General features: G+C 61.0%; 1 protein-coding gene across 2 annotated transcripts in view; it reads right to left on the reverse strand.

The window, feature by feature from the left end:
* Window positions 1-2,708: 2,708 nt before the first annotated feature.
* The window catches only part of TRIP4 (thyroid hormone receptor interactor 4), a 42,517-nt gene continuing 31,564 nt past the window's right edge, over window positions 2,709-13,661 (reverse strand). The window contains exons 12-14 of one of the 2 annotated variants that reach the window (XR_012895812.1): window positions 9,490-9,592; window positions 4,545-5,046; window positions 2,709-4,498 (exon numbers count right to left, since the gene is read on the reverse strand). Coding sequence is in view for 1 of the 2 variants with exons in the window: in XM_075897478.1 (XP_075753593.1) it covers window positions 4,979-5,046; window positions 9,490-9,592 (171 nt within the window). In the remaining variant the exon portion in view is untranslated. Of the gene's footprint in view, window positions 5,047-9,489; window positions 9,593-13,661 lie in introns of both variants that reach the window. The other variant, XM_075897478.1, reaches the window with a different exon arrangement.

Below are 13,661 nucleotides of genomic sequence, written 5' to 3' on the forward strand. Positions count from 1 at the left end.
GGTCAGAGCCTAACTCGCTGTCTGCTACTGGGCAGCTCCTTTTATACAGGGCTGCCCCAGCAAGCTATGCTCCAGTTGGCTCTTTAAAAGCCTCTCCCTGATAGGCCAGGGCTCTGGGCCGGCTCCCTCTTGCCTGCTTTAACCCCTTCTGGCCAGTGTGGGGCACTCACCCCTCCACAGGGAGGAATAGGGCTCTGGAGACCAGCCTATAGGCATCGGGACCGAGAGCTGTTTCCTTCTGAGAGCTGTTTGGCATCAAGGTGAAATGAGTTGCTGGGTCTCAGCCTGGGAAGCTGGCACTGCCAGTCCGGTTGGGCCGGCTCCAGTATCGTCACCCCCAAGCACCCGAACACCTTCAGCCTGCTCTAGGAACCAGGTCGTCTGTTGTTTAACGGATCAGTCCCAGCTCCTTGTTCTTTGCCGCCTGGTTTCTGAGCCTTCAGGTCGTAACTCAGGTCACATTTTCAGCCTCATCTCCACAGCCAGCAGGAGCAGCCGCTTGGAAGTCGAGTCTGTCACGGCCTCACATGACTCCTGAAGCCGGGACTCCCACTCATGAGCCCTGTGGTAAGTCTCACGCACTGAGCACGTGTCCTGGGTGAAGGGCTCCCTGCTAACATGATTCACACCAAGGGGAAAAGAGAAACCCAGGCCTGGGCAGCAAGGTGGCCTGCCAGGGCCTGGCTAAAGCCCCTCAGCTCTCTCGAAACATTGTGCTGTTGGCCCTCATGGCTGCAAAACCTCTGACCATGTGACTGACGCTGGCTGCAGAGAGCCTGAGGTCCCCGCGGCTCAGACACACGACAGACCTTCCCCGTGCTGGGGCATGACACAGCGTTGGCCCACCCCCCAGCTGGGTTTCTGGTGCAGAGCACATGGGCTATGGTAAGAGAGGGAGGCTCTCCCTGAGCTAAGTCCCACCCTCCCCTCCCAGGCAAAGCCCTGGGCTGTGCCAGCCTGTGCCCTGCCCCCCCTTGCTTCGGCAGGCAGAGCAGCCCCAGGCTGACGCTGCTGGCAGGGCGAGAGGGCGGGAAGGCGGCTGGGATCTGGCTGGCAGGCTCCTGCGCAGGGCCAGGCGGCGGGGAGAGGCGGCCAGCGCTGGGGCAGAGAACAATCCCCAGCTGTCAGCCTGGGCACTGGAGTGAGGTGACCTGGCAGCAGGAGGGGATCTCAGCAGGGCCAGTGAGATGAGAGCTGCCCCGTAAGTAGCTCGCAGCAGGAGCCAGCGAGAGGCTGAGCTTAAACCTCTCTCACGGCAGCATGAGCAACATGGGCCCTGGGCTGGCAGATAGGCACCCAGGGACTGTGCACTCTGCTCTCAGGCCAGGCTTGTGCAGCCTAGGGACAGGCCCTCTGTGCCCTGCCTGCACCCGAGGCACACCCAGGCTGGGCAAGGGACACAGGCAGACAGGCCTGGAGATGCACACACCCGGGGGGCAGCCCAGGGTGCCCCGGTCACCCAGAGCAAGACCTTCGACTCCATCTGAAGCAGCAGGTTCCCAGATCCCACAGCCAGCAGGGGCCACGTTCCCGTCCGAGCCCGGCCCTTGGTTAGCTTGTGCACGCCGAGGACTCTGTGCGAGCAGGGGGTCCCTCCCAGTAGGGCAGGAACCAAGCGAACTCGCTGACCCCAGCAGGCCCCCTGGCAGGGGGCTGGCAGGTAACAAGCTGGCCAGTGTGAAGAGCCACCCAGAAGTAAGCAGAGCCTGTCAGTGGTCTGCAGGGCCTCCCCCACGGGGAGAACCTGACACTGCAGGGCCACACAGCCCGGCCCAGGCAGGGCAGAGACCCAACCAGGCGGATGGCCATGGCCACCCTGGGTGCAGCGGGGCCAGGCAAGACGCCCTGCGGCTGATGGGTGCTCTGCTTCTGAAGTCCCCTGCCACGGAGCTGGCGGGGCCAGGGCTGCCCACTCACCAAGCCCCATGCTCACCGGGGCGCCCCCCTAGCTGGCTCCATTCACCTTCGGCCTCTCCTGTGACTCAGCCACTCTCCTCAGAGCCCAGCCGGCTCCAGCCAGGGCATCCCCAGCCCTTCTCCAAGGCTCTGGTTTGTCACGCTGAAGGCTGGTGAGGAAACGGGCACTCACCAGCATGGGGGGTTGGAGTTAGTTCAAGGGCAGGGGAAATGGCCATTGAAACAAGAATGTGCAGGGAGCCCGCAGGGACCCAGGAATCTGCTGCCCAGCTGGGGGCCAGTCCCTTTAGCTATGCAAGATCAGGGGGGCCCAGCATAGCATTAGAAGCAACATGGGCTAGTGCAGTGGTCCCCAACGTGGTGCCGTGGCATTTATATGAGCCCACCAAATGATCTGGTCTGGCCCTGCCCCTGGCGCACGACGCATGTGCGGTGCCGCCCCCGGGCATCTGGCACATGTACAGTGCTGGTCCCAGGCGCACGGCTCATGTGGTGCCAGCCCTGGGCACACGGCCCATGGGCAGCCCCTGCCCTGGGTGCGCAGTACATACGCGGCCCCGCCCCTGGACGCCCCGAAAGGTTGGGGACCACTGGGCTAGTGGGTAGGTCAGCGGACTGGGAGTCACATGACCTACCACCTACCTGATTTCAGCCACTGAGTACGTGTGATCTCAGACCAGCCTTGGCCCCTCTCTGGGCCTGTGTTGCTCTCTCCTGTCCCTTGTGACCGTCAGGGACGGACCTGCAGGCGTTGGCACGAGCCAGGGCTCCGACCCCACCAGCAACGCAAAGAAGGCAAAGGCACTTTATTGGCTGTCAGGTCTTCCACAGAAAAGGCAGCCAAGCTGGCTCCAGTGGCAAAGCGAATGACACCTCCCGTACACCAACCGGGGGGAGGAACTCGGCGAGGAGAGGCACTAAGGCACACCCCCGAGCGCAGCCTGGTGAGTGAATGCAGGAGGGAGACAAGAACTCAGTCCCACGGAGATGGAGAGACCCTGCTCTCCAGTTAGCCCAGCGCCCTGGGGCAGTGGAGGGCTGTGACTAAGGGGAGCACATCCAAGGCTTGCAGAAGCTGGTCTGAAGAGGGGATTCTGGTCTGGATCGCCCGGGGAGCTGGGAGGGTGCTGGGTGCACAGGGGAGAAGGAGGAGCACCACTAGAGGAGAAACAGGTACCAGGGCAGCAGGGCAGCCAACTGGGGGAAGGAAAGCCTAGGACCAAAATCCAGCTGGAGGGAACGTTACCCATGGGGAGTGAGGCCAGGATGGGGGCGGGGTTTGCAAGCTGGGAGAAAAGCCCCGATTCCTCCCAGCCCCAGGGAACGTCCCTGCAGTCACTTCAGAGCCAGGTGCAAGCAGAGCGGAGCTGGGACCCCCCAGCTGAGATCTAGACGTGCACGAATCCCTATCGACCAGAGAGAGAGGCAGGTCTTCCCCCCTCCCTCCCAGCACAGAATAAGCCAGGGGACAGGGGACAGGACGGGGGTGGCTTTCGCATCTCCCCTGAACCACCATCTCCCTTCTAACTGCGTGCCCCTGGCTCTGCCTGCTCCCCTCCGATACTAAAGCCAAGGGCTGGGACTTCTGCTGAGCATGGCCCAAGGCCTCCTGGCACCTGCTATGTTGTGGTAATAGACAAACAGGGCAGCCGAGACGGTAACACAAGCACGAGCCACACGACGATCCGAGAGCATGTGTGCAGGTGCGCTCAGCCTGGGATGGTGGGGGGTTCAGCTGGGACTGGTAAAGGCTTAGGCCGGATCGAGCTGGTGCCCAGCCCCGTGAGCCAGGCGGGCACGGCCCTGCCCAGAGCCGCCGAAGGTGCCGGAGGAAAGACGGGAAATCAATCTCATTGCTAACTGAGGGGGCGGCCTTTTCCAAGTCACGCGCAGCTCCTGGAGAGGAGCCAGCTCTCCCGGGGAGGCGGGGGCTGGAGGAGCAGCCGAGCAGAGACTGAAGGCTGCCCAGCTGCTGCCGATGCCAAGAGCTGCTACGAGCTGCTCACAAGAGCAGCCTGGCACACAAAGCTCCTGGGCAGAGCATCATTTCCCCTGCCCTCCCCCCGTCTGGCCCATGCGCTGCAGAGGCAGGAACAGGGCTCAGCCCAGCTTGACAACCTTCAACCCCTCCCTGCTCTAACAGACCCGAAGTAGCATGGGACAACTCCAGCAGGCACTGCTGCCAACCCTCCCTGCGAGCAGCTGCAGCAGAGCTCCCCCGAGCCCGGTGCTGACCTGCTCTGGTCAGCAGACGGGCGTCGCAATCTGTCTCTTCCCCACGCTGCCAGGAGCGGAGACTGACACGGCCTGGGCTGGGCAGCTCCACGGTGCTGGGAGAGGAGACTGACACGGCCTGGGCCAGGCAGCTCCACGGTGCCGGGAGAGGAGACTGACACGGCCTGGGCCGGGCAGCTCCACGGTGCCGGGAGCGGAGACTGACACGGCCTGGGCCGGGCAGCTCCACGGTGCCGGGAGAGGAGACTGACACGGCCTGGGCTGGGCAGCTCCACAGTGCCGGGAGCGGAGACTGACACGGTCTGAGCCGGGCAGCTCCGCGGTGCCGGGAGGAGACTGACACGGCCTGGGCCGGGCATCTCCGCGGTGCCGGGAGCCAAGACTGACACGGCCTGGGCCGGGCAGCTCCGCGGTGCCGGGAGCGGAGACTGACACCACCAGGCCTGGACAGTTCCGTGCTGCTGGGACAGGAGCCGTGGCTGGTCTGCTTCCAAATCCTCTGACCCAGCCTGGGGCCTGCTTTGACTCTCGTTCCCCAGCAGACGGAGCAGGTGCCAGCACTCCCCTGAGCTTGCCCTCAGACCAGCCTCTGCTGCCAATGCCCCAGTGGTCTCGTAAGATGCAAGAATCCACCTGGAGGCTCCCCGGGGCCAGACGGGGCCGGGCTCGGGCGCTTGGCGAGCACGGCACAAAGCTCTCCTCGCTCGGATACTGTAACGCACGCTCAGGTCCCCACGGATGTGCCTGCCTTTCTGAACCGTCCACCTTCGCTCGGAGCCTCCTGCTCCCCTGAAGAGCAGCTGGGCTGGGCTGCTGGGTGGGGAGCTCAAACAATCGCCTTCTGCTTCATTAACCCCTTCTTCGCTCCCTGGTGAATCTTTGAATCCAGTTTCCCTGTAGAGGGGGAAAGAAAGGGGAGGGGGGAAACCCGCTCGTCACTATTTTTAAACGTCATTTGCAATGCAAATCAGCTGGAAGCAGCAAGGTCTCCCAGTTAGCGTGTTGCTGTCACATTCGATTATCCTGCTTCAGGAGCCAGGCGTTTCCAGGCTCCATCGGCTTGTGCAACAGGCCTGACAGCAACCGTGCAGAAACGAAACCGGGGTGGAGGGGCGACAGCCACGAGGAGAGAAAATCAACATCCCCTGCTCTGCTGCTGCCCGGAGAAAGGGACGGCTCTGCTCACGGGGGCGCTGGGCCAGGCACGCATGGCGGGTACCCTCTCCAAGCAGCAGCCGGAGGTAGGCCTCTTGCCGGAGCAGTGACCTGGAGGAGCGGAGCCGGCTGAACAACTGCCCTGCTGCCCGGTGGGACAGCTCACAATCAGCAGCCTGGGGGGCTCGTGCATGGAAAGCCCAGCCCAGGGGCCTCTCTGGGCCGCAGCCAGAACGGGCTAATGGGAAGCACATCTCCAGCTGCCTCCTGGGAGCCGAGGGGGCCAGCAACTGTGAACAAGCAGGCTCAGAGCCAGTGTGGCCTGCCGGCGGCAGAGGGACCCGGAGCCAACCGGGCCTCTCTCGGGCCCTGCTGGCGGCAGAGGGACCCGGAGCCAACCGGGCCTCTCTCGGGCCCTGCCGGTGGCAGAGGGACCCGGAGCCAACCGGGCCTCTCTCGGGCCTTGCCGGCGGCAGAGGGACCCAGAGCCAACCGGGCCTCTCTCGGGCCCTGCCGGCGGCAGAGGGACCCAGAGCCAACCGGGCCTCTCTCGGGCCCTGCCGGCGGCAGAGGGACCCAGAGCCAACCGGGCCTCTCTCGGGCCCTGCCGGCAGCAGAGGGACCCAGAGCCAAGCTGGCCTCTCTCAGGCCTTGCCGGCGGCAGAGGGACCTGGAGCCAAGCCGGACTTTCTCGGGCCCTGCCAGCAGACTGAGGCTGCAGCCTGCCAGGCACTTTGCTTCCCGCACCCAGCAAGTAGGCAGGGACATGCCAGCGTCAAACCTGCTCCAGTAACAGAGGCACAAACTCTGCTCCCAGGCCCCGGGAAGGAGCGGGCAGGAGCCAAGAGCGTAGGGCCAGCGTTCACCTCCCCTTCCTTTCACCCCAGGCTGTCCCTGGCCTGGCTCCGTGCACTCCAGAGTGATGCACGCGGCACCTGCCCCTTAGCACACACCCAGACCTGGAGGCCTTGTTCCCAGGCCAGGGGAAGGGATACAAAGGGGACAGGACGTGCCCACACACCAGGCCCCGCAGCCAGGGTAATCCCATATGTTTTGGATCTCTGGTGTAGCCCTCTGGGAGAGGCGCCCTCTGCTCAGCCCAGTGGGAGAGAAGCAGGGACCCTCCCAAGCTGCCTGCTTACTCCAGCGAGGGCCGTGGGCTCTCTGTGCGCTCTGATCCCTGTCAGACTGATGGAGGATGGCAAAGTGCCTGTCATCATCCCAGCCTCAATGGAAATTGTTCTCTCGCCTCCCAGCACTGGCTGGCCCCTCCAAGTGAGCATGGCTGCATCCCACCCAACAGCCCTGGGAGACAACAGCGTCACACACCTCTCACACTCTCCTTCGCCCGCCCTGCGGAGCCCTGACTCCCCCTCTCCCCTGCAGGGATGTCAAACCCCATTGGATTGCTTAACCGGTTAAGGGCAGGGTGTAGAGGGCTGCAGCAGTCCCCCTCCTGCTGCAGGCAGGGGCTGCTCCAGCCAGGCCCGAGAGCTGCTTCAGCCCCCAGCGGCCCACCAGACCTGGGAAGCACCACCTGGCAAGCATGGCACTCACCAGCGAACCGGCTAACCTTTCCCATCCCTGTTCTGCGGAGGCCGATCCCACCCTTTGGCTTTTACAGCTGCTGCGCGCACGCTGCCACCTGGTCTCCTCCAGCAGTGCACGCGCTCAGGCGCCGCTGCCACAGGGCCTCCTCCGCGGGCGTGATGCCTTGACGCTGACGCGATCTGATCGGAAGCACGCCCCTATTATGGCAGCATACTGCTGGCAGGGAAGGTCAAAGGTTCTCCCCACCCCCGGTCACAAACACTGTCTGCTTGGCCTGGCCCGACTGTCCCCTCCCACGGCTGCGGCTCTGCTTTACCCGCACGGCAGATCCGGCGAGGAGCCAGGCCAGGCAAAGCGCTGGGATGGGACACGCTGGCAGCTTCCAGCCCAGCCGGCTTCTTTCCAGGCTGTTCCACGGATCCCTCGTCAAGCAGGAATGTGTCCCACACAAAGGACACGGGGTGGCAGCCAGCCTTTGAGCACAGAGATGCCGCACCCCCCCCCCGTGCCCGCCCCGTGCAGAGCAGCATCTCACCCAGCACTGGGTGGGCAGGAAGGGCTGCACAGGGACGGGGCCAGACAGCTGATGCCAGAGGACAGTCACGCATGCAAGGATGCCCCAGCAAACCACAAGCTGCCGAGGCAGAGCGCTGTCGCTCCCGCGGGTGCCTGCCAGGACGGAGGGGCCACGCTGCATTGGGCCCCGGGGACTAGCCCCCCTGAGGGTTCTGCAGCAGTGGCTGGCTGGCTGCTGCTCGAGGAGCCGGCGCACACCCCTTCCCCACGAAGACACTGGGGTGTAAGAAAGGGAATAAATCAAACCAAGCCACCCTGCCCCAGGCTCTGCTAGGTACGGCCAGCGGAAGGCAGACCAAGTCCCCAGGGAAGGGAACATTCTGCTCAACCAGCGGAGAGAGAAAAGAGCCAACCGCCGAGACGGTTGCTAGCTAGCCCCTAGAAACACTGCTGCTTGTGTCCCACCACAGTGATTCCCGCGCCATGCTGGGAACCTCGAGAGGCCTAGTCTTCAGCCCTGTGAACCCCACAGCAGAGTCCCGCTTTGCTCACGCTGACTGGAGCCCGTCAGGTTAATTGTTCATCCCCCGGAGCCACGTGCGGGCCCTTCCTCGGACTGGGTGGGGGAGATGCTGCCAACAAGGCCAGAGCCAACTGCAGGAGCCCCAGCGGCTGCGCCCCTTCTCCGCTCTCTGCGGCTGCGGCGGACTGGCTCCTCCCAAAGGGGACTCAGCGCACTGGCGAGCACAGTACCGACAGATGCTCGGCAGCGCCCCCTCACAGCCCCCTTGCTATTCGCCTGCGGGCCGCCAAGCCAGGCTGGCTGGCAGCATTGTAATGCAGACAGACGTGCACTACAGACTAGCCCAAGACCAGGACTGGGCAATAAGTTTTGATGGGGGGGAGGGGACAGTCCAAGATTTTGGGAAGTGGTCAAGGGCTGCACTTGTCTATGGAGGGGGCGAGGGGTCTGGGTTAGGACTGGGTGCAGAAGAAAGCTCGGGGTAGGGCCTGGGGTGCAGGAGAGGGGGTGGGGTCTGAGAGAGAGTGTGGCTGAAGGAGGGGGTTGTGATCTGGGGCAGGAGATTGGGGTACAGTGGCTGGGGGTGGCTAGATGCAGGAGAGGACTCTGGCCAGGGGGTGGGGAATAGGAGGAGGTGCAAAATGTGAGAGGGAGTTGTGACCTGGGCTACCTGGGGGTGCAGAGAATTTGGGTGGTGACCTGGGGCAGGGAGTTGGAGCGTGGGAGGGGGTGGGTGCCAGAGGCAGGCTCTAACTGGGCAGCGCTTACCTAGGCAGCTCCTAGCCAGCAGCCCTGCAGGACACCAAGGCAGGCTCCCTGCCTGCCACAGCCCCACACCGCTCAAAGTGACTGGCTGCTCCGCATGCGGGGAGGGGGAGGGGAGAGATTTGGCACACTGCCTCTCCCCCGCAGCATAGTCTCTCCAGTTCCAGCCAATGGGAGTGGAGAGATTGTACTGGGGGCAGGGACAGTGTGCGACGCTCCCCCTCGCCGGCTGCTCCCTGCCTAAGGGTCATGATGGGACGGGTCAGATTCAAAGGCTTGGCAACCCACCCCTGCCCAAGGTCCGTCTCAGCCAATTTCTCTTGTGATGATGAGCTGAGATGCGAATCCAGGCCCATGGACGCAGAAGAGGAGCGTGACTGCTCCGGTCCCAGTCAGACACTGCTCCCTCCCCACACCCAGCTAACATGGCAGGAGCTGTAGGGTTGCTATTCACCCGCTTGAAAGATGCTTTTGCCTACAAAGGTTTATCCTTGAATCAAACCACCTGGCATCCTTAGCCATGCTTCATGTGCTCATGCCAGAAACAGATCAACGGCGAACATGTGTTTCTTCCCTGCATGCAATGAGCCTTCAGACTCTAGGAGCATTAGCGAGGGAGAAGCCATGTGTCTCCAAGGAAGCAACATCTGGGGAAATGGAAAGTAAAAAGGAAGCTCCTACAGATGTGTTTGCATTATTAAACAAACACCCACAGATCAAAGCGTGTGAACAGCTACAAAGGACGCAAGCAGAGCGGGGGGACAAAAACTGGCAGCAGCCTGCCAGAAAGGGAAAGAAGAGCATGTCGGCAGGGGGCCAGGACTTACAGATTTTGGGTTTTCCTTTGATGGGGAACTTCACAATCATCTCCTGGGGATTAGTGCAGATATAGACGAACGGTGACCCAGACTCCTGGCTCCACTCCGGATACTGCAAAGCACAAACACAAACTGCCTTAGGCATGAGAGCGGCGCTACATTCAAGAGCAGCACTGGGGACAGGAATGTTTGTGGGACACAAGGCAAATCCGACTCTACGGGCTCATCTACACACATTAAAGTCGGTGCAACCACTCGGCTGTAAAACCGTTTTAGGTGGCTCTGGCATCAGCTGACCCATGCCAGGGTTAGCAGGGAAGAGCTGAACCAAACACCAAGGTTAACCTGCTGAACTGAATGGCTTTCAAGGCGCAACTATCCAATCAGCGTACCGTGGACCCGTCCTGAGGACCTGCCATGGGGCCCTTGGCAGGAGTCGGGAGAGATATGCAGAGGTCTGCTGATCTGTCAAACGCCAAGACCTATCACAAGGAGCTTAGTCCAGCCCCGGGGACGTTTACACGGCAATCCGACTGCAGCACGTGGACACACAGGTGAGGACACTTCGACCTAGAAAGCCACAGCAGCGTTTTAGCTGCTTCTATCCATATCCCTGCTCCCAGGGCACCTGTGCAGCCCATGCTGCCGCAGCTTCACTTACTGGAACCAGCTAGCGCAAACCTCTCTCGGGCATGTCTGCACATCAGCCCTCGGACTGGGGTAGACGGACACTCAGGCTGATGTGGCCCTAGGAGAGGCCTGCAATTTAAAGAGAAGCCAGCACCCAGATGCAGTTGGGGAGGAGAACTCCAGGGCATCTTCCGGAGGGAAGTTATGTCAAGCAACTTCACTGAATGAAGCCACTGGGGGCACTTGTACAGGAAAGAGTTAGCAGAGCCCATCTCCCGCTAGCCGAAAAGGAATGCACAGACGCGCTCGACCCAGGCCAGTTGCACCCTTGTTTAGAAGGTAACAGACGTTCCGACACCGTTTGAGATCTAGATGAGTATGAGAACAGAGGCCAGACGCGCACAAACACCAGGACAGCTGCAGTCACCAAAAAGACTGAAAAGCCCCATACCAGGTGTGTGTCCCCTGGAGGTACTTACACTGTATGATAACGTCCCTCCTTGACCTTCTCTTTGGTGAACTAGTCAGACTGAGCTCCTTGACTCCATCCCTACGAGTCAGGTTTTCTAATCTTTTAACCATTTTTGTGGCTCTTCTCTGAACCTTTCCAATTCATCCCCATCCTTCCTGAACTGTGGACACCAGAACTGGACACAGAACTCCAGTTGAGGGCACACCAATTCCTCTCTCCTGCTAGTGTGAGAACGGCACACGGTCCTCTGTAAGCATGTGTGTGCGCGCGCACAGCATTCCAACCATAATCAATGCCCATCCTCAGACCGCCCCTCGGGTGCTCTTCCCACGTCCCTAGGCGTGCCGAGGGCTCCTATGGCCGCGTGGAGGTTACAAGCCAGAGGCAGGAGCCTATGCATGTGACAATTCACTGGCTCCAGAGCTCGGGGTTTCCTTACGCAGACTCGGGAAAGGACACAGTGGTGTTTAAGCAGAACCTTTGGCCAGCAGGAGCTTTTGCAGGCATGAGAACTTAGGCAAAGCTTCCATCTCTTCTGATCAGTTCCAGCTCCCTGCCCCTGCCCCAGAATGCTGAGGTCCATTTGCAAGTTCAGCATTATGGACTTTTCCATTAGGGCGCCCTGTTCTCCCCACCATGCCGATGGGCCATTAGTCACACTGTGCCAAGCTGGGCTGTGTGTGTGCTGTCTGGGTGGGACAGGAGGTGCTCAGGCCATGCCAGCCAGCAGCACGGTACGAAGTGGTGCAGGAATGGCGCCCGAGGTGGGATGCATCTGGGAGAATTGTTGATCTGTGCGCTGGGGCCATTTCCTCCTTTGATTTATAACACCACAGCGTGCAGCCCCGAGGCTCTGAGCCAAGTGCCAATGCAGCCCCCTGCTGTGCATGCAGGTTGGGGGCACCCCACGGTGCACCGGTTACATTTGCGATAGGAGAGCTAGCACAGCTAAGAAGTTATCAAAGGACCCCGATCCTTACCGGATGTTTAGAGTGCAACCAACTTCCGAGACCAGTCAGGTTGGAGGGAGACACACCAATGACTCTCATGGCAATTAAGAAATGTGTCAGCTAGTCAGGGCCACAGACGGCTGGCTGCCTACAGCTCCCACCCTCCCTCCGGATGCAACGGTTTGAACACAGAGCAGTGGCTCTCAGACGCCCGCTGGCTCCTTTGCCCCTCTTCCTGCAGCCCACCGGAGAAGGGGCACGAGGGAGCACATTGCACGCCAGCTGTTTTCAGCTGGAGGATGATCCCCAGGGAGAGTTCAGAGTAGCTGCTCACTGCTCCCTCTCTCTGCAGCACCCACCACGAATCTGACACAACAGCCAACCTAGTCCAGCCAGAGTTTTCCCCATCCTCTCCGACCGGACTATTTGGATTTTCAGAATATTGTACAGGGGGTGTGCCTGCTCCCTGCCTCATCCCATTTCAGCTGCTCATCCCCCACCAGATAACCCTTCCGGCCAAGGAGAGCTGGACATAGTTTCCTCAGAAGCACGTCCCAGGGTAAACGGGATCCCAGCGCTGTTAGCTACTCCCCTCATGGAGGTGGTTTACCTCAGGGGTGGGGACCCTCAGGCCCAGAGGCCGCATCCAGCCCCCGGCTTGCCTGGATCCAGCTCCCAAGACTCATGCCCCCCCCCCCAGCATTGGGGAGCCCCCACTGGCTCTTCAGCCCCTCACTACCCCACCACCGGGCTACTAGGCTGGGCCTCCCAGGCTCTGGTGTGCGAGGGGAATGTGGGGAGTGACTGTCTCCTTCTCAATTGGAGGCCACCTCAATGAGGGGCTTTGGGGGGTTTTTTCTTCTCTCTTGTGTGTGGCCCCCAACTGATTTTTCTGTGGGTCAGTGGCCCCGACCCACCCCTGGTTTACACAGCTCTCCCAGTGCTCCTGCCGTGGCCACACCATGGCAGTGCTTTTAACTGTAGATGCGCAAACAAAGCCGGAGAGCGACCTGGTGCGGTCAAATCCTCTCAGCAAACAAAGGCACAATCCAGGATGGAGCGGAGGTCCCAGAGAACAAAGCAGGGTAGAAAACCTTTCCCAAGCATCCCGGGCCACTCTTCCCATCGGAGTGCGGTCTCCACACAGGAAAGCACAAGGAACTAAACCAATGCCTCATAAAAGACCCAGGTATACAAATAATGTCTTAAGTCCAGTTCCTTTCCTGCCCCTGCCTCAAAGCAAGAGCCCTGCAGCCTGCCACTTTTAACATGAAGGCGCAGCCTGCAGAGCATAACAGTTCCCACACTGAATGACTCAAGATGGAGAATTGCATGCTGGGACCTGTAGTCTCCGAGGTCAGCTACCCCATGGATGTTAGGGGTGGTCCTCAGGCAGTTGGCAAGGTGCCCAAGTGCCGGTTTGGGTGCCCTGGCATGCCAGGGAAAGGTGGGCAGGCAGAGGGGCTACAGCTGGGAACAGCTGAATGGCAGACAGCTTTCCTCACCAAGGCCCAGAATGGGAAACTAAACTATCACCCACGGCTGGTCCAGGCAGCCATCTTGAGGCCTGGGCTTCATCTCGGAATAAGAGGCGGCTGCGCTGGAAGGCAAGGCTGTCTGGAAGGAATCAAGGCCAGCAGAGCCCATGTGCTGACATCAGAGACAGCTTCTCTCTCACCATGAAATCCAGTTCAAAAGCATCTTGGCAGATGCTCGGAAAGAGCACGGGGCTGCTGCAGCAGGGCCTGTGTGTCAATAAATCAGCTGTCTGTGGCAGGCAGACACACCCCGTGCGCCGCGCTGCTTGTGCCAAAGGCTACAAGGGCTCCTCGGCTGTCCCCGCGTCAGGGAAGCAAAGCGTTCCTTGCGAGAGGAATGCGAGGCTAAGCGGTGCGCCGGGGACGGAGGAAGGCGGGGGGAGGCTTGGGAGCATGCCTGGCCGCCGGGCAACTTCCTTCACCCCGTGTTCAGTGTGATTTGCAGGAAAAGCAGATCCACTCTTCTGTCATGCTCATAAGCTTCATCGCTGTCAGACTAACACAACAGGTAATTAACTACTAAACAGCCATTTTCTCCTCCTCTCCGGAGGGAAATTGCTCACCAGCCAGTTAGAAAAATGTTGCTGTAGC

This window comes from Pelodiscus sinensis, chromosome 14 (assembly GCF_049634645.1).
Source record: "Pelodiscus sinensis isolate JC-2024 chromosome 14, ASM4963464v1, whole genome shotgun sequence".
Taxonomy (NCBI): Eukaryota; Metazoa; Chordata; order Testudines; family Trionychidae; genus Pelodiscus; species Pelodiscus sinensis.